Genomic DNA, 22448 nt, shown 5'->3' on the forward strand with positions numbered 1-22448 from the left:
GCGATCCGGAATTGGCGCACGCGCAGTACGGTGGCAGTGGCGAGGAAGGCGGGGGTTGCTCGTTGCCTGCCTCGAGCTCTAGGTGGCGTCATCCTTTGGGCTGAGCCGAAGCACGCACGCGCGGAGGTTCGCACGCGGGGAAGGGCGGGTGCGCGCCGCGGGCATGCGCCGTGCGGGGCGAGACGGCGGCTCGGCGGGGTCATCCGGGCGCAGGCGCAGTGCGGTGTTTGTCTGCCGGACTGACGGGCGGCCGGGCGGTGCGCGGCGGCGGTGGCGGCGGGGAAGATGGCGGCGTCCTCCCTGGAGCAGAAGCTGTCCCGCCTGGAAGCAAAGCTGAAGCAGGAGAACCGGGAGGCCCGGCGGAGGATCGACCTCAACCTGGATATCAGCCCCCAGCGGCCCAGGCCCAGTAAGCACGGCGGCGTGGGGGAGGGGGCGGGCGGGGCGGGGCGCGCGCCGCGGGAGGCCCCGCCCCCGCCACAAGGCCCCGCCCCCGCTTCCGGGGCGCTTCGCGCTCCTCTCAGCCCCCCCGCTGTGGGCTCGCGGGGCGAGGGTCACGGTGACCCGGGGGGCGTGGGGCCGGCGAGCTCTGGGGGGGTTCGCACCCTCGGGGCCTGGGAGCCCAGTCCCTGGACCCAGGAGAGGCCCCCAGCTGATGACCCGCCCCCATCGCCGTGATCCTCTGGGTCGGGCTTCCCCGACTCCACGCGACCGTGACCACATTCAGGTCGCCCCGAAAACACAGACATGTGCCCTTTGACCTGATGTTACCACTCTCGTCATCTCAGGGACTGTCTGGCGCCCCCCTCCCCCGACCTGGGGGCTTGTCAGCCCTGTGCAGCGGACGATCTACGCACACGCGCACGCCTGGCCCGGGGACACCTGAGGTTACTTTACCACAGAGAGCCCCTCCCCAACTCTTCTGACCCGAGGATTCTCCCTCTCGCTCTCCCTGTGATCGTGTCTGGGGTGAGGGGATGGGGGGGGCTCCCTTCTCCCCTGCCCCCCGTGACAGTGACTTTGGCATTGGGCTCAGCAGACCCCCCTCCCACATACATCAGGCCCCCTCAAATCCCTGTGACCAGTTTCACTGTTACCATCTTGGTGAGCGTGTGGTGTCTGATCTCTCCAGAAATGCACATCGACCCCCAGCCAGCCCGGTGACTTTGTCACCTGTTTTCAAGTGATGGCTCCCCTTTCCTTCACACCCACACCCACCTACCTGATCTGGGGACACCTGAGGCCAGTGTGACTCTAGGCCTGCCCCCGACCCCCCAGCACACATCCTCCTGCTTTCTGATCAATCCCACCATCTCCGTACCTACTTCCCTGAAACCTTGTCATCCTAGATCAGTACCTCTCACTCTGCACACTCCTGGCTTGGAAACACTGACCATATCTAGTCTCTTGGCCTTTTGCCCAAGAGCCTGGTCTGTAAATCCTCTGGGCTGGAGGGAATCAGATTTTCAAACCCTGCGAACACCACCCCTGACCCGTGATCGTTTTTGTGTCTTTCTTGACCCAGTAAAATGCTCTCATGTGTCCTCTGATGTGACCTTTGTAGTTTATTTAGCTCTCTATGGAGTCATTAGGACAGACGAGAAAGGTACCCCCTTGTATGTGGGCACCCCACCCCATTCCCTGGTCACCCAGCCTGACCTTCACAACCTGACATTCTCCTGTCACTCTCTCTCCTGACCTGAGTCAGCATGGGTTCCTCCTTGGGGAATTTCTTGGGGGTCCAGAGAAATCATGGAGGTGGAGATTGTGGCACAGGACACTGCCTGGGACAAGAAGCCCAGCTAAGACACGGGTCCCTGCTAGCCCCTGGGGCTGCCCTCCCTGGCCCCTGAGTGGATGAGACAGGGTTGGGTCCAGGGTCCCCGGTGCCTTCATGGGTGGCCGTTCCCATGCAGAGCTAGGAGGCCGGTGGCAGGCAGGCCCCCGAGGAGTCCCCTCCAGGCGTCTGTGTCTGTGTCAGCTCCATCCCATCCTCCCCGCCCTCCCCATCTCTGTCGGTTCCTGGCCATCTCTGCAGTTCGGTGCCTCCCCCCCTCCTCCTCGTTTATGATTTGATTTCTTTTCTTTTGGACGAATCGGTCGTTTCTGTTGTGATTTATCGTGGTGTTGTTTTTTTTCTTCCTTCTCCCCATCCAGTTATTGTGATCACTCTAAGCCCTGCTCCTGCCCCGTCCCAACGAGCAGGTACCAGCCTTTTTATCATCGCTGCTTGGACATCTGCACCATTGACCTAACCGCTGCCCCGGCCGCAGAATGGCGTCCCCCGGCCCCCATGCTCTGTGTGTGTCCCCATGTCCCTTCCCCTCTCACTTTCCTTCTCACTCCACTCAAGCAGCGGTCAGCCCAGCCCGGCCTCTTCTGTCCTCCCTCCTCCTCCCCCTCCCTTCCTCTCACCTCCATTTTGGACTCCCTGGAGGAGGAGGTGGGCTCCCCACTGAATGGGAGTCTATGGCCTTCAAGGGCGTGCACGCCTGTGTGTGTGTAACTGAAAGAGAAAGTCGGGCCTGGTGGGTGGCCTGTGCCTATGGATCCCTCTCAATAACTAGATGAACACATAGCACTCCCCCTCCCCGGGTGCCATAGCATCCCTGGGCGCCAGGGACACAGCAGTGAATAGAACAGACGGAGCCCCTCTCCTCTGTAGCGGGGGCTGTAGTAGGGGGGCCCATTGGACAGGGAGCACATTCCCACCAGAGAGAACATTCTAGCCGGGTGAGTGGCCCTGCAGGGGGCCAGCCTGGGGGAACCTCTGGAGAAGGTGGGCATTGAACAAAGCCGCTGGGGAGGCCTGGCACAGTGGCTCATACCTGTAATCCCAACACTCAGGGAGGCTGAGACAGGAGGATCATCTGAGCCCAGGAGGTCGAGGCTACAGTGAGCCATGATCACACCACTGCACCCCAGCCTGGGTGACAGAGCAAGATCCTGTCTCAAAAATTTAAAAAACGGGCCAGGCGCAGTGGCTGATGCCTGTAATTTCAGTATTTTGGGAAGCCAAGGAGGGTGGATCTCTTGAGGTCAGGAGTTCGAGACCAGCCTGACCAACATGGTGAAACCCTGTCGCTATTAAGAATGCAAGACATTAAGCCAGGCGCGGTGGCTCACACCTGTAATCCCAGCACTTTGGGAGGCCAAGGCCGGCGGATCACCTGTGGTTGGGAGTTCGAGACCCCAACATAGAGAAACCCCGTCTCCACTGAAAATACAAATCAGACGGGCATGGTGGCGCATGCCTGTAATCCCAGCTACTCGGGAGACCGAGGCAGGAGAATAGCTTGAACCCGGGAGGCGGAGGTTGCAGTGAGCCGAGATCGCTCCATTGCACTCCAGCCTGGGCAACAAGAGTGAAACTCCATCTAAAAAAAAAAAAACATAAAAGAGATTAGGTGGAGGTTGCAGTGAACTCAGATCGTGCCACTGCACTCCAGCCTGGGCAACAGAGCAAGACTCCGTCTCAAAACAAAAAAAATGTAAAAAGCGTCTTGAAGGAGGTAGGGGGAGAGAAGACAGCCCTGCCCGGGCTCTGAGCGTAGTGCCAGCCTGTGGTGGGCATGCAGGCTGTGCCCCACGCCTGTGTTGGGAGAGGGAGTAGATGGGGTGCCTGGCCCTGTGAGTGACTGTGAGTGTGTGTGTGTGTCCGATGGGCAATGGGGACTCTGTCCCAGCTGCATGGGTGTTGGGTCCACAGCGGCATGCCCCGCGTGTGTGTTGTGCTTGTGTGCACTTGCACGGCGTGTGCGTGCATGTTGACATGGCAGCCTGCACACCTGTGGCTCCTGTCAGCAGACACGTGCCCTCCAGCCTCTCGCTCTCTCTCATCCATTCTTTCTCTCTCATCCTCACCCTCTTGCTGTCACTCCACCCTCCTGAGCTGCCATGTGGCCATCACCACCTCTGTGGCCTCTGTTCTCAGGGCCTTTGTGTACCTCCTTCTCCCAGTGCCTACCTGAGCCCTCCCTTCCATTCCCCCGTGCTCCAGTCTGTAGGCCAGCAGCCTCCTCCCCAGGCTCTGGGGCCGCCCTCAGAAGGCCTGGTGGGCTGTGCCGGGGAGGGGGCCCACAGGACTCCTCGAGGGCTGTGGTCCTCACCCCCTGAGTGCAGGGCGGGAGTGGGACTCAGATACTCTCTGAGGGCGGGAACCACGCAGTGTCTCAAGAGACACCAGGTGCACAGGGGTTGGGGGCTGGGTGTGAGGGGAGCACAGGCCCTCGGGAGCCAGAAGAGGATCGGGGCTGTGGCTCGGGCCATGGACAGAGCAGAGGCACAGGGACCTGAAGAAGCAAAGGGGGGAACCTGGCCAACGCAGCGAGATCCCGTCTCTACTAAAAAGTCAAAGATTAGTTGGGCATGGTGGCGTGTGCCTATAATCCCAGCTACTCAGGAGGCTGAGGCAGGAGAATCACTTGAACCTGGGGGGTGGAGGTTGCAGTGAGTTGAGATCACGCCATTGCACTCCAGCCTGGGCGACAGAGTGAGAACCTATCTCAAAAAAAAAAAAAAAAAAAGCACCAGTGGGAGGTGACGTGGTGCTGTGGAGGCTGCAGTGGCCAGGACAGCGGGAGGGGCATGGGAGGTGAGGACTCTAGGCCAGTTAAGAAAGCTGGGCCTGGCTGTGTCCCCAGGTCCCCAGAGCCCTTCCCCAGCTCCTGCCTGGTCCTCCAGGAGGGGAGCAAGGGGACACAGCTCCTGCAGGGGCTGGTGGGACCAGGTAGGGGCAGTGCTGGGCCTCCTGATTGAGACTGAGGTCAGCGTCCTCCTGCCTCTCCTACTGGCTGAGATCAGGGTCCCAGGCACCCAGGGGAGGGACGGGGTTTAGCTGCCAGCATGGAGCGGGTCTGTCTGTTCGTGTTAGTCCCTGGGCACCAGTCACCAGGAGCCTGCAGAACTGTGGGGAGAAAAGGTGGACGAGGCAGGAAGAAGAGAGGGAGAGAGGGGGTTGTCCGTTGAGGGCTTTGGGAGAGCGGCAGGCCCCAGCCCCTGTGGGAGGGGCACCTTGGGAGGTGTGTGTAGCTGTTGTCAGGGCCTCTGGGATGTGAGGTGTCAGGATTGGCTCCTCTGGAGGCCACGTTGGCATCCCGGCCTCTGTTCCTGCACCCCATCGCCAGCCCAGCCAGGGAGACCCTAGCTCCTCCAGGAAGCTGCCCTCCTGTCCCAGGCCCCTCTCTGGCCTGTCTGTGCAGTGCCTCCTCTGGGCACCTGGGCCCAAGTCTTGGTTCCTGTCTGTCTGTCTGTCTCCTGCCCTCCCACCCCTAATGCTGCCTGCCCGCCCCAGGGTGCCCGCTGCCTGCCCGCCGCCTGCCCGCCCGCTGTAGCATGCCCGAGCTGCCCGCATGCAGGCTGCTGGATGAGCCAACCCTTGCCTGGCCCAGCATTGGCCCCACCTGGTCCCGCCAGCCCCTGCAGGAGCTGTGCCCCCCAACTCTCCTCCCAGATGATGCAGGCCCCCTGAGGTCCTGTCCTGCCCCCACGGGCCCCAGCTCTGCAGGCCAGGCCGGGAGGCCCCCGTGTCAGCCCACTGGCCCGAGGGGGCCCTCCCGACCCCGGAACAGAACATGGGGCAAGGCAGCCTGAAACCTGGGTCTCGTGCCCACTGCCTCCCCAGGGTGGCCCTGCTCGCTCTCGTCTGGGAGCCAAGTTTAGTGCTACCAGCAGAGCCACAGCCCGGGCCAGCCCCGGCAGGCACTCCACCCCCGCCTATCCAGCCTGTGGGCGCCGTGGTCCTGGGCCTGCTTCCTGGGCAGAAGTGGGAGGAAGCGCCCACACCTGTCAGGGAGGCTGCCCGGCCGAGGGACACCTCAGGTCCCCGTCTCGTTTCTCCGTTAGCGTAGACTTGGGGCTCCCTCTCCCCTGCCAGCCTCTTCCATTTCTTTCCACGTCAGGGGATGAGACAAGGGACCCTGAGGACAGTCTGGGGTGGGAGGGAGACCCCAGCTCCTCCAGCCCAGCAGGGCAGGGGCTGTGCCGGCCTAGCTAGGGAAGCCCAGGAGGGGAAGGTGAGGGTCCCGACCTCTCCCTGGAGTGCCAGATGTGGAGCTGAGACCAGCTGGGTGCTGACCCCTCCCCTGCCACTGGTTCTCACCCCCCCAGCCCTGCAGCTCCCGCTGGCCAACGATGGGGGCAGCCGCTCGCCATCCTCGGAGAGCTCCCCGCAGCACCCCACGCCCCCCGCCCGGCCCCGCCACATGCTGGGGCTCCCATCAACCCTGTTCACGCCCCGAAGCATGGAGAGGTGAGCCAGGGGCCCGGCAGGGTTGGGTGGGAAGCAGCATTGAGGGGCCACTGTGCCAGCCTCAGGAGGAGGGTGGTTAAACCGGTGAGAACCCCGGTATGGGGGGCTGGGGTGGCCAACCTAAGGTCAGGACCCACCTCCACCGGCACCTGCTCCGTGTCCCCAGCATTGAGATTGACCAGAAGCTGCAGGAGATCATGAAGCAGACGGGCTACCTGACCATCGGGGGCCAGGTACCACCTTCACTGTGGCGGGAGAGGGAGGAGGCCCAGCCAGGCTGGACCCATCCTGGGGGTGCCAGTGGGGGGCGGGGGGCGGTGACAGAGGCCCCGGGGACCCTCCAACCCTCCGTCTCCTCCCAGCGCTACCAGGCAGAAATCAATGACCTGGAGAACTTGGGTGAGATGGGCAGCGGCACCTGCGGCCAGGTGTGGAAGATGCGCTTCCGGAAGACCGGCCACGTCATTGCCGTTAAGGTGAGCCTTGGCGGCTACCCCAGCTGCGCCCCACACCCCGGGCCGGTGCTAAGGCTCCCTCCTGTCCCTGCCTGTGCAGCAAATGCGGCGCTCGGGGAACAAGGAGGAGAACAAGCGTATCCTCATGGACCTGGATGTGGTGCTCAAGAGCCATGACTGCCCTTACATTGTGCAGTGCTTTGGGACGTTTATCACCAACGTGAGTCCCCAGCCATGCCAGGTGCCCCCTCCCCCGCACCCTGCAGGGTCTCCTCCTCCCTCACCCCCTGCCCCTTCCCAGGGAGCAGAGCCTCTGGGGGCTGGGCCAGAAGACACAGCTCCCCCGGGAACCCCCTCTTACTGCAGACGGACGTCTTCATCGCCATGGAGCTCATGGGCACCTGTGCCGAGAAGCTCAAGAAGCGGATGCAGGGCCCCATCCCTGAGCGCATCCTGGGCAAGATGACAGTGGCGGTGAGTGGCCGGGGGGGCGTGCACCGGGCAGGTGGCCTTGGGCCTGTGCCCCCGGTCACATGCACCCTCCTCTGCCTACCTGCAGATTGTGAAGGCGCTGTACTACCTGAAGGAGAAGCACGGTGTCATCCACCGCGACGTCAAGCCCTCCAACATCCTGCTGGACGAGCGGGGCCAGATCAAGCTCTGCGACTTCGGCATCAGCGGCCGCCTGGTGGACTCCAAAGCCAAGACGCGGAGCGCCGGCTGCGCAGCCTACATGGCGGTGAGTGGGGGCCCTCCAGCGGGGGAGGGGTGGGGCCTGGGAGCCCGGCCCAGACTTGGAGATACATCTTCTCCTCCTCCTTCTGTAGCCTGAGCGCATTGACCCCCCAGACCCCACCAAGCCAGACTATGACATCCGGGCCGATGTATGGAGCCTGGGCATCTCGTTGGTGAGTTAGGGCCCTGCCCCTTTTCTCTAGCCAGGAGTGAGGGCTTCTGGGGGACTCGGAGGGAGGAGAACACAAACCTGTCCTGGCCGGTCCAGCCCTGCCCATCTCCCTCCCAGGTGGAGCTGGCAACAGGACAGTTTCCCTACAAGAACTGCAAGACGGACTTTGAGGTCCTCACCAAAGTCCTACAGGAAGAGCCCCCGCTTCTGCCCGGACACATGGGCTTCTCGGGGGACTTCCAGTCCTTCGTCAAAGACTGGTGAGACCCTCCCTCCGCTTGGGAGGTCAGGGACAGCCCGCTGCTCTGGGCAGCTGGGGAGGCAAGGCGGGAGCGGAATGGAGGCCCCACCCTGGGATGGGTGGATGCGCCTGTGGGCGGGCTCGTGGCTGGTGGCTGCAGACAGGAGCTGGAGCTGGTACCTGGGGAGCCACGACCTGGGTTTGGACCTGCCCGAGGGGACAGCCAGCCCTGTAGCATTTGGCAGGGTGGCTGTGGGAGATTGTGAGCACGCTTCTGCAACAGACACAGCTACAAGTGCAGGAGGGCCATGTCTGATTCTCTCGGAAGCCCCACCCAAGTTTCTGGGGGACCTCAGCCAGCTCTGACCCCCGAAGTCAGGCCCTTGCCACCTAGCCCGGAGGCTCCGGGACTCACAGTTGCTCCCAGCCGTCAGCCGGGGTCCTGAGGACATCCACAGCTCCTTCCGCCACACACATCTTGGGGACCGCTGGCTCCTTGGGGAGGGCCTGACCACGGGGGTGGGACCAGCATCCCCTCCTGCCCTGCTCTCACATCTGTCTTCCGTTCTCTTCCTCTAGCCTTACTAAAGATCACAGGAAGAGACCAAAGTATAATAAGCTACTTGTGAGTACCTGGGGCCCTCCCAGTCCCTGTCCTGTCCCTGCAGCGGCGCGAGGCCCGGAGGGAAGACCCTCTCCTCCTAAGCCCCACCCCCTCGGGCCCACAGGAACACAGCTTCATCAAGCGCTACGAGACGCTGGAGGTGGACGTGGCGTCCTGGTTCAAGGATGTCATGGCGAAGACTGAGTCACCGCGGACTAGCGGCGTCCTGAGCCAGCCCCACCTGCCCTTCTTCAGGTAGCTGCTTGGTGGCGGCCAGCCCCACAGGGGGCCAGGGGCATGGCCACAGGCCCCCCTCCCCACTTGGCCACCCAGCTGCCTGTCAGGGGAGACCTGGGACCTGGACGGCCACCGAGGGCTGAGGACAGAGAGTGGGGGGTGCCCACCCACCCCCCCACCCCGGGCCTACCAGGCCCCCGCCCTTCCCACCCCGGGGTAAGCCGGCCATGTGCGTCCCCCGACAGACACTGTGAACGGAAGACAGCAGGCCGCGAACAGAGTCGCTGTTCATTCAGCCGCAGCCTCTGGGCCGGGGCGGCCCCCAGGGGCCAGGAGAGAGCCCCCGAGTCCCGCAGCCACCACGCTCCCAGCGTGCTGTGCCCTTCGCCACTCCCACGCACCTGTTTCTCCTCCGTCACCCTCTGTCCTCCGCTCTACCTCTCTGTCCTTGTCTGGCTCTCCCGTCACCCTCCCTGCCTCTGTCTCCTGGCCTGAGCCTGTGCCCAGCCACCTCCTGACAGGTCCCCTGGGTCTGCATAGGTCTCCCGTGGCGCAATGAGTCAGCGGCCCCCAGCCAGGCGGTGTGGGCGTTGCCACTGCTGCCAGATGGGGCTGCGCTCTCTCTCTCTCTCTCTCTCTTTGATCTCAGGGGGTCCTTTTTGGAGTTTATTGTATTTTATTGTACTTGGTGGGGTGTTTGGGGTGGTGGGAGGAGAGCTTGTTCTCATGGGGTTTGTCGGTACCTTCAGAAACTTTTACCAAAGTCACGTTTAGCTGCTTGTCGTGTGGCCCCAACTGCCCTCGGGCACTGGGGGGCTGGGCTGGGGCCGCTGCTCTGGGGTCTCTGGGAGCCACAGCTTGGGGGTGAGTTGAAGACCTCAGGGGGTGCGGAAGGGTCTGCGGGGCCCTCACTGCACAGGATGGCCTTCAGGGAAGGTGGGCACGGGGCATGGCACAGAGCAGGTGACCGGAGGGAGTCGGTGACAGAGCGGGGCCAAGGGAGGGGTCCGGAGGGAGTCCGGGATCGAGGGCAGAGGGAGTGGATATGGGGGTTTGAGGACGTATGACAAGCTCCAGCAGGGGTGGGGGCCGGGCTGAGGGTGGGGGTGTGAGGCGGTCACCCCCATTGTGCCCTTGGCCGTTCCTCCACTCACCCACACCTGGCCCAGCCCATGTTGAGGTGCAGGACTGGGAAGGCCCGAGTGTGTGCACCGGGGGCCCAGGCCAGGTGCCCCCCGGAGCCCGCTGGGGTGGCCAGAGCAGGAGGGGGTGTGTTTCCTTTTTGTGGGTGTTGCATGCAAATCAAGTGGACAAGAAAAAATAAAAAAAAAAAACAAGAAAAAAAAAAACAAAATCCCGTAAAACCACAAAGAAAAACCAACACCAAAGGCGCAGAAGCCGGCTGGCTGTGGCGGGGGCAGCGTAGGTAGCATCCCTCTCCTCTCACCTAGCCTGTTGACTCTGTTATGATATTCACAAAACGCCGCATGTTTAAAAAGTCATAGACGTCATCTTCTCTCTGCCCCCAGCGGGGAACGCCACCTTCTCTTGCCCCTTGGTCCGTTTGTCAGGGGCCAGGGGTCTGCTGGGTGGGGGTGCCAACAGGCCTGGCCCTTTTCTCCTCCCGTGTCCAGCCATGGGGGCCTCTGCGGATTCCCGGAAGGTTGCATGGCTGGTCCCAGGACCAGCACAGGCCTGAGGCCGGGCTGCCTGGTTTTATTTTTATTTAACTTTATTTTCTGTTTTATGAGTGTGTGTCTGCCCACCCCCACCCCCTTCAGTGTTAAGTGGGGAGCCCTGGGGGAGTCTCTCCTGCCTCCCAGCCTCTCCCAAGACCTCCCCCCTCGTCACCAGCCATCCCTCTGGACCAGGCAGAGGGCGGACCGGGCGGGCAGGGGCCTGAGGGTGGCTCGGGCCAGCCCACCAGCCAATGGACCCCTCCTCAGGCTGCCAGTGGCGCCCTGCCCCTTTTTAAAACAAAATGCCCACATTTGTAAACCCTTAGACGCTTGAGAATAAATCCCTCCCTTTTCTTCCACCGAGTCTGTGGTGTGTCATGGGCCTGGCAGGGCGAGGGGGCAAGGGGGTGGGTGTCGGGGGAGGCCTCTGCATTGAGGGGAGACTGAGGCAGGTTTGGGAGCTGAATGGGAGGTGTTTGTAGTGACTTGCCAATGGATATCAAGCAGCTGGTGTGAGGGACCCCCTACCCCCATTAGCCACAGGTCGGGCAGCAGAGGATCCCTTAATCCCTCCAGGCCTTGGACATTGGCTCTGGTGTCAGCCCCTCAGTCTGCCACCCCCACTCCCTGCCTCCCTCCTGGCCAAGGACAGGGCCGCCTGCCCACGTGCGGGACCTGGGTGCAGCCCAGCTGGTGTCTGCTCTGGCCCCGAACACTCCGACTTCAGCTGGTCCAGCATGCTGGGCACCGTGCTACTGCTGGCCCTGCTCCCAGGGATCGCCACCTTGCCCAGCGGGCCACCTGGTAGGTATGAGCAGGGAGGTGACCGGTCTGTCATGCTTCTATCACTATGTCACCCTCTTTACTTTTTTTTTTGAGATGGAGTCTTGCTCTGCCACCCAGGCTGGAGTGCAGTGGTGCAATCTCGGCTCACTGCAATCTCCCCCTCCTCTGTTCAAGCGATTCTCCTGCCTTAGTCTCCTGAGTAGCTGGGACTACAGGCGTGCAACACCACGCCTGGCTAATTGTTGTGTTTTTTAGTAGAGACAGGGTTTGTCTATGTTGGGCAGGCTGGTCTTGAACTCCTGACCTCAGGCGATCCACCCGCCTCGACCTCCCAAATTGCTGGGATTACAGGTGTGAGCCACCGTGCCTGGCCGGTGTCACTCTTTTTCAACTAGACCTCTGGTCCTCTCGGGGTGGGGACGGGGCAGGGGAGTGGGATGGGGTCTCTGTCTTCCATCCCAAGGGTGGCTCACAGCCCCACTTCGGCAAAGCTCCCTGCAGCCACGGAGAGGGCCATTCTACCCAGGCACTCTTCAGAAGTGGGTATGTGGGGATGGATGAGGGGGCTCATGCCTGTAATCCTAGCACTTAGGGAGGCTGAGGGTAGAGGATCGCTTGAGACCAGGAGTTCCAGACCAGCCTGGGCAACATAGAACCCTTATGGCCATGTTGGCGAGTGTCTGTGGTCACAGCTACTGGAGAGGCTGAAGCAGGAGGATGACTGGAGCCCAGGAGGTGGAGGCTGCAGTGAGCTGTATTCGCACCACTGCACTCCAGCCTGGGCGATAGAGGGAGACCCTGTCTCAGAAAACAAGGAAAATGGATGTGCAGGCATCTTTCGTATTTGGAGATTATCCGTTTTACCAGGACCCCGCTCAGCACCTCCTGAAGGCAGACATCAGTGTGTGTGTAGGGGCACTGAGAGGGGAGGGGACCCCATGGCTGCCTTAGCCTGGACAGGTGGAAGCGTGTCAGATCTTGGTGGCCTGGCTGGGCTTTGGCTGTGCCCAGGAGAGCCTCTAGGGAAGGTATCCTCTTCACTTCCCTTCCTCGTTGGTGACAGCACCTATGTCCCCTTAGAAAGGGGAACCGTCGGTCCTGCTGCGTCCCCAGGAGCAGCCCTGGGGAAGGTGGGGGAGCTCTGACTTCACCCAGCCGGACCCCACCATCGGGTGCTCCTCACCGCGTCTCTTCCGCCCCAGGGAGGCCTTCGCCAGCTTCGGAGGCTTCTCTAGGGGCTCATGGCTCTGCAACCGGCTCAGCTGCTGGGCTGTGCGGGTCCCAGGGGTCGCCGGGGGCACATCACCGTCAGGGGGAACGTGGCGGGGACCCCGTCATGGGTGAATCCGCCGCCGCAACTGCATCCCTTTTCCAAAGGCGGCGGCGGGGGCGAGGTGGTCCGGTCACTTTTCCCAGAGGCCTAAAGGGCAGCCCTCCCCACCCCCACCTCCCGCCAGCACCCCCGTTCCCCGCGGCGCCCGGCCCGTGGCTGCGCAGACCCCTCTTCAGTCTGAAGCTGTCTGACACAGAGGACGTCTTTCCGCGCCGCGCGGGGCCGCTCGAGGTCCCGGCCGACAGCCGCGTGTTCGTGCAGGTGGGGGCCCCGCGGACACCAGGGGCGGATGGGGGCCGGTGGGGACGGGCAATCCGTGATGGCGCCTCCGTCCCCCAGGCGGCCTTGGCCCGTCCCTCCCCGCGCTGGGGCCTGGCCCTGCACCGCTGCTCAGTGACGCCGTCCTCACGCCCGGCCCCGGGGCCCGCCCTGGCTCTGCTGCGCGAGGGCTGCCCCGCCGACACCTCTGTCGCCTTCCCGCCACCGCCGCCGCCGAGCCCGGGTGCCACCCGCCCCGCGCGTTTCAGCTTCCGCCTGCGCCCGGTCTTCAACGCCTCGGTGCAGTTCCTGCACTGCCAGCTGAGCCGCTGCCGCCGCCTCCGGGGAGTCCGCCGGGCGCCTGCGCCTCTGACGCCGCCGCCGCCGCCGCCATCGCGGGTGCGCGGGCGCAGAGCTTGGAATCCGGGCGCCGGGGTCCTTCGGGGACTGGGCACGAGCGACTCTGGCAGTGGAAAGGGGATACTCTTGGGGTCTGAGGATCTGGAGGTGGGGAGAGGTGGGGCGGAGGGGCCATCTCTGCCGACAGTTTCTCCGGGGACAGTGTGGACACTGGGTTCCCCCATGGACAGCTCTAGAATCCTTCAGGGCTGGGGGTTGGATGCAGAAGACCACTCAGGGGACACATTTCTGGGAACTTGGTGCTGGGCCTCACACGCTAGGTGCTGGGAGACCCGGCCCATGCAATCTTGTGGGGCTGGGATTTGGGGTCCTTAGGGGCTGGGCGGCTAGCCACTTGTATGAGTAGGGGCTGGGCTCAGGGATCCCTAAGGGGCCGGATTTCCAGGGGTCCCATCTTGGCTGTGGTGGAGAGCGGGACTCAGGTCTCTCTTGGGGGCCCTGGGGACCAGAGCCACGATCCCGGTGCCCTGATGTCCCCGTCTCTTCCCCACCTTCCTCTCCCCCAGTGTCTGCCTCAGGACGAGGCGTGCGCCGGCACTGGCAGTGGCAGCGCCGAGGGTCTGGCTGCCGACGGCCCCCACCTGCACACGCTGACGCAGCCTATCGTGGTCACCGTGCCGCGGCCGCCCCCCAGTGAGCACGCAGTCCTCCTCCGCAGGGAGCCGTGGGGCGGCAAAGGGGGTGGGAAGGACACCTGGGACCTGGAACCAGTCAGCGTGACTCTTCCCACAGGGCCGCCCAAGAGTGTCCCCGGCCGCGCCGTGCGCCCTGAGCCTCCCGCGCCGGCCCCTGCGGCCCTGGAACCCGCGCCAGTGGTGGCGCTGGTGTTGGCAGCCTTCGTGCTGGGCGCCGCACTGGCTGCCGGGCTGGGCCTCGTCTGCGCGCACTCAGGTACCCACCTCCGCCAAGCCGGGTCCCCAGTCTAATCCCGCGCGTCGGGACCCGGGGCGACGCGATCCCGCCTGTGGGGCCTGATCAGCCCTAGCTAGGCCTGCCTCCGCGATGCCCGCAGCAGCCCCCAGAGGCCGCCCTTAGCCTGGCGTGGTGCGCAGCAGCCCTTCTGCAGCTCGCCTCTACTTCCAGCGCCCCCGGCTCCCGGCCCGCCCGCGAGAGCCTCGCCCAGCGGTCCCCAGCCCAGGAGGCCCCAGTGAGGAAGGTAGGTATGGAGATGGAAGGAGTTAGGGGAGGGAGGAGATGACAGTGACGCTTCCTAGCGCTTAGTTCGTGCCAGGCACTGAGGTTTTTGGGATTTTTGTTTGTTCGTTTGTTTGTTTGTTTGTTTTTGAGAGGGAGTTTCGCTCCTGTTGCCCAGGCTGGAGTGCAATGGCGCGATCTCGGCTCACCGCAACCTCTGCCTCCCGGGTTCAAGCGATTCTCCTGCCTCAGCCTCCTGAGTAGCTGGGATTACAGGCATGCGCCACCACACCCGGCTAATTTTGTATTTTTAATAGAGATGGGGTTTCTCCATGTTGGTCAGGCTGGTCTGGCACACCTGACCTCAGGTGATCCTACCGCTTAGGCCTCCCAAAGTGCTGAGATTACAGGCGTGAGCCACTGCCCCCCGCCCCCAGGCACTGTTGTCAATGTTTTACGCCTATGAACTAACTTAATCCTCTTAACCTCCAGGCGGACACTATTATAATCCCCATTTTAGAGACGAGAATAATGAGGCATTCTCTGAATTAAGTAGCTTGTCAAAAGTCACAATACTGGGTGGAGCTTGGATTCGAACTCAGGCAGTGGGTCCAGCCAGGAGCATTAGGTGGGGAGAGGCATTACACAAGGAGAACTCAGCATTCAGACCCGGCTCCCACTCTCACCCCGGCATACAGACCGATGGAAGAGGTCAGTGGTCTGCTGGGAAGGGAGGTGGCCCGCGTAGCGTCCCCTCTCTTGCTGAGCCTCAGCCACCCCTCCCAGAGATGGTGCGCCCCCAACGTGGTCCGGAGATACACCCAGCTACCGCTTCGGGACCAGGACCAACAGGACCGGACCCGCCTCCCTGGACCTCGGACCTGATGGGGCCACGACCCCTGTGCTTCTCTCCTCCCCGTCCCTCCCACCCACCTGTGCTCAAAATAAACCTCTGGATTGACCGGCTAAGTTCTGGTGCAGTCAGTGAGCGCGCAAGGTGCGGGGTGGGAGATGGGTGGGGAGGCTTGGGGAGAAAGCTGGGAGTAGGACTTGGGGAGGATTCCTGAGAAATCCTGATTTAGAGGGGTGGAGCCTGGGGACGGGGCCCATACGCCCACATACCCGTGTGCACTCCCGGGTCATGGGAGACTCTAGGGCGTTTTGTCTCAAACAGAAAGCGACACCTGGCCGAGCGCGGTGGCTTAAACCTGTAATCTCAGCACTTTGGGAGGCCGAGGTGGGTGGATCACTTGAGGTCAGGAGTTCCAGACCAGCCTGGCCGACATGGTGAAACCCCGTCCCTACTAAAAAAATACAAAAAAAGAATTAGCTAGGGCGTAGTGGCGCGTGCTTATAATCCCAGCTGCTTGGGAGGCTGAGACAGGAGAATCGCTTGAACCCAGGAGGCGGAGGTGGCACTGAGCCGAGATCGCGCCATTGCACTGCAGCCTGGGCAACAAGAGCAAAAATCCACCTTAAAAAAAAAAAAAAAAGCGACACCCAACCCCACAAGAGTAAGTTTAAAATAAACCCTCCCCCTCCCTCTTCTCCTTACCCGGACAACTGCCCATCTGCCTCCTGCGATCTTCCTCAAGCCAGGCCTTCTCTGCTCTCCACTACCCCCGCCCGGACCCTGCCCTTGCTCGGCCTCGATCTTCTGCCTCTGCTCCGGTCTACTCCTGCTCCAGTCTCCTCTTAGATTGTCAGTCTAGTCTAGAGCTCCTTAAATCTCTCTTGCCTTATACAGGCAAGAGTGGAACTATCAGCCCCAGGCTACAGAGGAGGAAACTGAGGCTAGGCAAGGCTAAATCACTTGCCCAAAGTCCCCAGGCCTGTCTGACCCCAGAGCCCAGCTTCTTGACCACGACTGGATCTTCGGACTTGACCTTTCAGCCAGAACCCACCCCTCTGCGAGAAGCAAAGTACACAGTAGTAGCTTCATGAGTTAGTCCAGCAATAGAAGGAGGGCACGAGATCCAAGGTGTCGTCCCCACTTCTTAAATGAGATAAAGTGCAGGCTGAGGGTCTCCTTGGCCCCGCCCCAGTTCCAGTGCTGATCCCCCCCCTTCACTTCCATTGGGGCGGGTCCCCAGGCCTGCAAAGGCGGAGCCACACCCCCACGTGCGTCCGCCTCCGCGTGGTACTTTCTGGCCTCGGCGGCCCCCGTAGCTCCGCCCGCCGGAGACGTGCCTTACAGCGCCTGCGTCTTTCTGACCGGCATGAAGCCACCTCCCAGGCGGCGAGCGGCCCCGGCGCGCTATCTGGGCGAGGTGACCGGTCCCACGACCTGGAGCGCTCGCGAGAAGCGGCAACTAGTGAGACTCCTGCAGGCGCGGCAGGGCCAGCCGGAGCCGGACGCCGCCGAGCTGGCCCGGGAGCTGCAGGGCCGGAGCGAGGCTGAGGTGAGAGGCGGTTCTCGGGACCAAAACCAGGCTGGAGACGGGGCTAGGGTAGGGCGTAGAGTGGGCGGGGCTGCGGCAGGAGCCGGCGGGGCGGGGCCAGGAATGTAAGCGAGCGGAGCTGTGGCGTGGGGCTGAGGGGCGGGGCGTTAGTGGGTGAGCCTGGGCTGGGTGAGGGGCGGGGCGTGGGCGGGAAGAGAACAAGGCGTAGGGGCGGGGCGAGCTTGGGAGCAAGACGTGGGCGGGGCATAAGTGAAGCGGAGGGGCGGGGCGATGCTGGGGGCGGGGCGTGCGTGCCGCTGAGGGTTGGAGAGCGGGTGAGTGGTTTGAGGGGCAGGGCGAGTCTGGGGGCGGGGCTTGGGCGGGATAAGAGCAAGACTTAAGGGCGGGGCCATTTTGGGAATTAGGGCGTGGGCGGGGCGTGGGTGGGATGAGTGCAAGCTTTAAAGGCGGGGCGAGCTTCGGAGTAATACGTGGGTGGGGCGAGGGCGAAACGGGCGGAATGAACTGGGAGTAAGATGCAGCCGAGACCAGTCTTGAAAAGCAACGCATGCTGTTGGACAGGATACGAGCTTGAAGTGAGAGTCAGGGAATGGGGAAGAGGGGACGAAGAAGGGAGTTGAACGGGTAGTAGCCAGCATAGGGTTGGGCCCTGGGCTCCGTGAAGGAGCCGGAACTGGCCTGGGCCTTACAGCTTCCTTAGGTAGCTGGTCAGACTCTGGATGGGGTAGGGGCCTTGGCGGTCACTGGGACTCCTAACACCGGGCTAGCAGGAGACTAAGGCGCAGTAGCGGGGCCCAGAGCAGGCAAGGGAGCAGGCTTTGGCTTCTCTGCTGCAGCCCTGAGCTCATAGAAGCCTCATTCGGCCTCCTCCTCTTTCCTTTCTAGATCCGGGTCTTCCTCCAGCAGCTCAAGGGCCGCGTAGCCCGGGAGGCCATTCAAAAGGTGCATCCGGGTGGCCTTCAGGGACCAAGGCGCCGGGAGGCACAGCCCCCAGCCCCCATAGAGGTGAGGCAGATGAACAGGGCGAGGCTGTCCAGGGCAGGTCCCTGGTGCGTAGGTGGGAGTTGTGGAGGATAACCTGATTAGGGGATCCCCAGGAGGGGCAGGGCTTGGGGGGCCCTTGCAGGCTGATCCCTGGGCTGACCTTGTACCTCTGGCTTCACTCAGGTCTGGACGGATCTGGCTGAGAAGATAACAGGGCCACTGGAGGAAGCCCTGGCAGTGGCTTTCTCGCAGGTACGGCCATCCCCCAAGGCAGGTCGGGGCGTCCCAGAGGACAGGGTCACTGGGCCAAATCATGTGAACCTGGGTCCTGGGCCCTTCCTGTTGCCAGCTCTGTGGCCTCCATCAGTCACTGGACACCTCGAGCCTCAGTGTCCCTGGCTCTGAGGCCATCTCCTGTCTGAGCAGCATCTTAGGGTGGCCGAGAGGATGGGGGAATGTGTAGACGGTGAGAGGACTTTCTAGCTTCCCTTACTCCCTGATTGTTCTGCCTGCCAGGTGCTCACCATCGCGGCCACGGAACCGGTCACCCTCCTGCACTCCAAGCCCCCCAAGCCCACGCAGGCCCGTGGAAAGCCGCTGCTCCTGAGCGCCCCTGGAGGGCAGGAAGACTCTGCCCCTGAGATACCTAGCTCCGCCCCCGAGACTTCTGACCCTGCCCCTGAGAAACCTGCGTCCTCGGCTGGTCCCTCCACTGAAGAAGACTTCGCTGTGGACTTTGAGAAGATCTACAAGTACTTGTCCTCTCTCTCCCGAAGTGGCCGCAGCCCTGAGCTCTCAGCAGCTGGTGAGAAGGATGAGGGAGGGCGCAGAGGCAGAGGGATCGGGGTCCCTGGCGGCAGGTAAGGGTGTCTCCTTACCCCTCCCCTCCATCCGTCACTAGAGTCGGCTGTGGTCCTCGACCTGCTCATGTCACTTCCAGAGGAGCTGCCCCTCCTGCCCTGCACAGCCTTGGTTGAGCATATGACGGAGACGTACTTACGTCTGACAGCCCCCCAGCCCAGCCCCGCTGGAGGGAGCCTGGGGCCTGCTGCTGAGGGGGATGGGGCTGGCTCCAAGGCACCAGAGGAGACCCCCCCAGCCACCAAGAAGGCCGAGCCCAGCGAATTGAAATCGTCCTGGCAAGCAGCTGGGATCTGTCCCCTGAACCCATTCCTGGTGCCCCTGGAGCTTCTGGGTCGGGCAGCCACCCCTGCCAGGTGAGGGGCATGGCGGGCAGGAGGCACACCAGGCCCCCTGCCCTGGCCCTCGGTTCTGCTCGGCTGGCACTGGCTCTTTCTGAGGATCCCGTCGTGTGGGAATGTCCCTGATACGACGCTCAGCTGTGGGGCCTCTGAGATGCCCCACACTTTGGGGGTTTCAGAAATGGAACCCCCGTTGTACAGGGGTTCGGTGGGGGTTACGGGACTCCACTCACAAGCCTCCCGACCTCCAGGACAGGCGGACAGGGCTGGCCTCCCTCAGTCCCCAAGCCCCACTGTGCCTTGTTGTCTGCTGGGGGCCACAGCTGGCACTGCACACCGTAAACGCTCTCATACGTTTCCCCTTCCTGTACCTCATCTTCACTTTCTTCAACTGACCAGTCGTGGATACTACTACCTGCTGCCAGCTCCTTCCCCTTCCCGGCGGTATTCTGTGACCATGAATAAAGTCCTCATTATTCTCTTTCTCTTTCGCCTGTGACTTAAAGATAGAAGTGGGGCCCCTGAAGTGTCAGAGCTTGGGGTCACAGGGCTGGGGTGTGTGCCAGGGAGGAGAGCTGCCAGCTGTCTGGTCTGATGAGGCCTGGGGTGAGGAGCCCCTTGGTTACTGTAGAGCTGACAAGTGTGGATGGGAAGGGGAGAGCCGGCAGGGTACCTTGGGGACAGGTGTCAGGGATGGGTTTCAGAGTAGGGCAAAGTCACATGGCACTGGTGGAGGGGAGAAGGCAGCAGAGTGGGGGTGGCCCGGCGGAAGGAGTCAAGCCCCAGGCTAGGGGGCTAGAGGAAGAAAGGGGTGGGCTGTCCCAAGTGGCAGGAGGCTGGTGGGAGTGGAATGTGTCCCCTGGGGTATCCTTGGGACCTCAAGGATTCCTAGAAGGCGGGGAGGGAGGGGCGCTGGAGTCAGGGCTGACCTCAAATCCCTGGGGGTGCTGGGTCCCCGCTTGGGGCTCCCTCCATCAGCCTCACCTGCCCTGTAGGTGTGGACTGGGGGTCGGGTCCGAGGGAGGGAAGCAGATGTCCTCCCACGGCACCGCGCCCTACGCCCAGCTAGTAATCCAAGTGGGTAAAATTCTGTTCGCGGAGTCTGCGTTCACCCAGCCTTCCTTTTATAGAAACGCTCATTTCTCCCCACACATACTGCACACGGCTCCCCGGGGGTTGCACATCTCCTGGGAGGGCCTTGGAGCGCAGCCAGCCCACTCCGTCCGTGGTCACCGTTCCACCACGCCAGACTCACAAACGCTGCCAACGGTGGTGGGCAGGGGGAGGAGGCTTAGGCTGCAGGTACAGTCGTCGGAGCCTCCCTACAGGGCTGGTGGAGGGTGTTCCTCCCAGCTCCCCGCAGGGCTGTCTCTCTCTCACCACCCCCAGCGCCTCCCCAGGTCAACAGAATTGTGTGTGGAGGGGAGGGAGGGAGCTGGGGATATCGAGATGGTTACACATCAGCCCCGCAAAGCCGGTGAAAGGGCTTGTGATCTTGCAGTCCTGGGAAGCTTTAAAAACATGCAGAAGCCAGACCTAGGTTCCACTTCCAGCCCTACCAGACTCTAGCCATGTGACTATGGGGCAAGGAAGTCACTGGAGCTGCCGGCCCTCGGTCTCCTGGCCTGTAGAATTGGGATGCTAACGGGGCCTGGCTGATTCTCACCATCCCGAAGAGGAGATAGGCTATAAACAGGAGGTGCCAACTCAGCACGCTGCTTGGCATGCAGTAAGCGCTCAATAATAGCTTTTATTATCATGTTCGGCTCAGAGGCAGGGAGTAGAACGGCATGGGAGGGCTGCGGGAGGCACGGCAGGGGAGTCGGCGGGAAGTGGCAGGAGGGCGGATGGGGGGCAGCGGTGGGCACCGGGGCAGGGCGCGCTGACCTGTCCAGGGGCCCGGGTTGGGGGCAGTAATGATCCTGCCCACACTCTCCCGCCACGGCAGGAGCCACGCATCCTCGACACAGCCGCCATGGCAGGCCTTCGGGCTCCGTCTCCGGGACAGGCGGTGCAGGGCAAATTGGTATGCAGCGTCTGCCCCGTGGGCCCGAGAGAGCCTGCCCCGCAGGGCCAGAGCCCAAGGACGGGCTCAACACTCAGTCAAGGTGGGGTTGACGACGGCCAGACAACAGGGGAGGGAGGAGGGACAAGGGGGTCCCCACTTCCAGGAAAGCACAATAGCAGAGCCACTTACACGCTGGGGAGGGGGCTGTGCGGGGGTCCTCCCCCCTCCTGGGATTCAGAGGCGGGGGGCGGGGGCCAGCCGGGCGGGTGAGATGCGCAGAGAGGAAGGGACAGGGCGGATAAAGGCACGAGGTGGGGTTCCGGCCAGGCCAGGAGGGGACATGGGAGGGGTCTCGAGGGGGAACGGCTGGGCTTCTCCCAACTCCCTCCCCCTCTACCCGGGGCAGGGAGCTCCGAGGCGGGATCCTGAACGCAGTCCTGGCCCCGCGGCGCCCCCCGCAGGGCCGACCCTCGGAGACCCAGTGCAGGGCCGGCTGGGGGGCGCCGCGCCCCTCACACCAACGCGTAGTCGAACTGCCCGCGCTCGAGCGCCTCCTTGTGGTCGGTCCAGGACGAGGCGGGCATGCGGCTGTAGGGGTCGAGCAGGATGCGCACGCAGCGCACCATCAACAGCACCAGCACCACGAGCAGGCAGAGCACGAAGGCGAACACTGTGCGCTGCTCCGCATCCAGGCCCGCGCCCACCGGGGGCCCCGTCGACGGCGGCAGGGGCTCCGGCGACAGCGTCCACGTCGCGCTCATGGCTCACATCGCCGCGCGCCCTGCGGAGGAGGGGACCCGCCCGGGGCGCCTGGGATGAGGCTGCGCCCTCCCTCCCGCGCCTCCTCCGCTTCGCCCCCTCCCGCCGCCGCCGCCGCCCCCCTTACCGTGCCCGACCCCATCCCCCGCCCGCGCCTCGGTCCCCGGGCTACGCCCATGCCTGGCCCGCCGGATCGCCGCCACCAGCACGCGGGGACCCAACTCTGGCCGTGCGCGCAGGTGGGGGCGCGGAGAGCCGGGAAAGGGAGCCGGCCCGGCCCGGGCCGCACACAACAGGTGCGAACGACCGGCCGCGGCCCGGGTGCGCGGCGTGGGGACGGTCCCCGCGGCCTCTGCCCCCCGCTCCCTTTGTTCTCGGCGGCCCGGGACCCCCTCCCCCACCGCCCCCGCCCCGGCGCGCCCCTCACCCTGGCTTCGACCCGGACGGGGACCGACCGCCCGGCGGCCGCGCTCTCTCCGGGACCCCGGCGCCGGCTCCGCGTTCGGCCTCTCCCCGGCAGCGGCGGCGGCGGCCCGGGCTCCGACTCAGCCCACCCCACCCGCCCCTGGAGCGGCGGAGACCGAGGCAGGCGAGCAGCGCGCGAGCCGGGCCGCCGCGGCTGTTCCCATGGCGACGGGGGCGGGGCCGCCGCGGGGGGCGGGGCTGCGGGGGGCGGAGGCTGCGCAGGGAGCGGCGCGCGAGCCCGCGACCCCGCCCGGGCCTGCGGGAGGACGGAGCTCCATCCCCGGGGACCCGCGAGCACCCAAGACCTCGCCAGGGCGTGGGCAG

General features: G+C 63.8%; 4 protein-coding genes across 8 annotated transcripts; 3 read left to right on the plus strand and 1 right to left on the minus strand.

The window, feature by feature from the left end:
• Positions 1-120: 120 nt before the first annotated feature.
• Positions 121-10732, plus strand: MAP2K7 (mitogen-activated protein kinase kinase 7). Of its 3 annotated transcripts, XM_025368601.1 has the most exons (12): positions 121-409; positions 2158-2205; positions 6109-6250; positions 6417-6483; positions 6613-6726; positions 6806-6925; positions 7072-7179; positions 7265-7444; positions 7533-7613; positions 7730-7872; positions 8433-8478; positions 8582-10053. In XM_025368601.1, exons 1-12 carry the CDS (start codon positions 286-288, stop codon positions 8714-8716), a joined length of 1308 nt encoding a protein of 435 aa, XP_025224386.1. In that variant the 5' UTR covers positions 121-285; the 3' UTR covers positions 8717-10053. The 3 variants fall into 3 exon arrangements, with proteins under 3 accessions (XP_025224386.1, XP_025224387.1, XP_025224388.1); XM_025368602.1 differs by lacking the exon at positions 2158-2205 and having other exon boundaries at positions 7709-7872; positions 8582-10732; XM_025368603.1 differs by lacking the exon at positions 2158-2205.
• A 1650-nt stretch (positions 10733-12382) lies between these two features.
• TGFBR3L (transforming growth factor beta receptor 3 like) lies at positions 12383-15271 on the plus strand. Of its 2 annotated transcripts, none has more exons than XM_025368605.1 (6): positions 12383-12753; positions 12832-13149; positions 13677-13803; positions 13903-14061; positions 14254-14326; positions 15091-15271. In XM_025368605.1, exons 1-5 carry the CDS (start codon positions 12496-12498, stop codon positions 14319-14321), a joined length of 930 nt encoding a protein of 309 aa, XP_025224390.1. In that variant the 5' UTR covers positions 12383-12495; the 3' UTR covers positions 14322-14326; positions 15091-15271. The 2 variants fall into 2 exon arrangements, with proteins under 2 accessions (XP_025224390.1, XP_025224389.1); XM_025368604.1 differs by having other exon boundaries at positions 15003-15254.
• A 1201-nt stretch (positions 15272-16472) lies between these two features.
• On the plus strand, positions 16473-19383 carry SNAPC2 (small nuclear RNA activating complex polypeptide 2). 2 transcript variants are annotated; one of them, XM_025369004.1, is made up of 5 exons: positions 16473-16706; positions 17592-17711; positions 17874-17942; positions 18207-18495; positions 18592-19383. In XM_025369004.1, the coding sequence occupies exons 1-5, from the start codon at positions 16524-16526 to the stop codon at positions 18909-18911; spliced, it is 981 nt and encodes a 326-aa protein (XP_025224789.1). In that variant the 5' UTR covers positions 16473-16523; the 3' UTR covers positions 18912-19383. The 2 variants fall into 2 exon arrangements, with proteins under 2 accessions (XP_025224789.1, XP_025224790.1); XM_025369005.1 differs by lacking the exon at positions 16473-16706 and adding an exon at positions 17098-17281.
• Positions 19384-20617: 1234 nt separating this feature from the next.
• CTXN1 (cortexin 1) lies at positions 20618-22288 on the minus strand. Its single transcript, XM_025367109.1, has 2 exons — positions 22087-22288; positions 20618-21681 (listed from the first exon to the last, which is right to left on the minus strand). The coding sequence occupies exon 2, from the start codon at positions 21659-21661 to the stop codon at positions 21413-21415; it is 249 nt and encodes an 82-aa protein (XP_025222894.1). The 5' UTR covers positions 21662-21681; positions 22087-22288; the 3' UTR covers positions 20618-21412.
• Between the last annotated feature and the right edge of the window lie 160 nt (positions 22289-22448).

This window comes from Theropithecus gelada, chromosome 19 (genome assembly GCF_003255815.1).
Source record: "Theropithecus gelada isolate Dixy chromosome 19, Tgel_1.0, whole genome shotgun sequence".
Classification (NCBI taxonomy): Eukaryota; Metazoa; Chordata; class Mammalia; order Primates; family Cercopithecidae; genus Theropithecus; species Theropithecus gelada.

Excerpts from the sequence above, each read along its gene's own strand:
- SNAPC2 (XM_025369004.1), top strand. The coding sequence starts at position 16,524 with ATGAAGCCACCTCCCAGGCGGCGAGCGGCCCCGGCGCGCTATCTGGGC. Across the intron at positions 16,707-17,591 it reads AGGGCCGGAGCGAGGCTGAG|ATCCGGGTCTTCCTCCAGCA; the intron begins GTGAGAGGCGGT and ends TTTCCTTTCTAG. Across the intron at positions 17,943-18,206 it reads TGGCAGTGGCTTTCTCGCAG|GTGCTCACCATCGCGGCCAC; the intron begins GTACGGCCATCC and ends TCTGCCTGCCAG.
- MAP2K7 (XM_025368601.1), top strand. The coding sequence starts at position 286 with ATGGCGGCGTCCTCCCTGGAGCAGAAGCTGTCCCGCCTGGAAGCAAAG. Across the intron at positions 6,484-6,612 it reads ACCTGACCATCGGGGGCCAG|CGCTACCAGGCAGAAATCAA; the intron begins GTACCACCTTCA and ends GTCTCCTCCCAG. Across the intron at positions 7,873-8,432 it reads CAGTCCTTCGTCAAAGACTG|CCTTACTAAAGATCACAGGA; the intron begins GTGAGACCCTCC and ends CTCTTCCTCTAG.
- CTXN1 (XM_025367109.1), bottom strand. The coding sequence starts at position 21,661 with ATGAGCGCGACGTGGACGCTGTCGCCGGAGCCCCTGCCGCCGTCGACG.
- TGFBR3L (XM_025368605.1), top strand. The coding sequence starts at position 12,496 with ATGGGTGAATCCGCCGCCGCAACTGCATCCCTTTTCCAAAGGCGGCGG. Across the intron at positions 13,150-13,676 it reads CGCCGCCGCCGCCATCGCGG|TGTCTGCCTCAGGACGAGGC; the intron begins GTGCGCGGGCGC and ends CCTCTCCCCCAG. Across the intron at positions 14,062-14,253 it reads CCTCGTCTGCGCGCACTCAG|CGCCCCCGGCTCCCGGCCCG; the intron begins GTACCCACCTCC and ends CTCTACTTCCAG.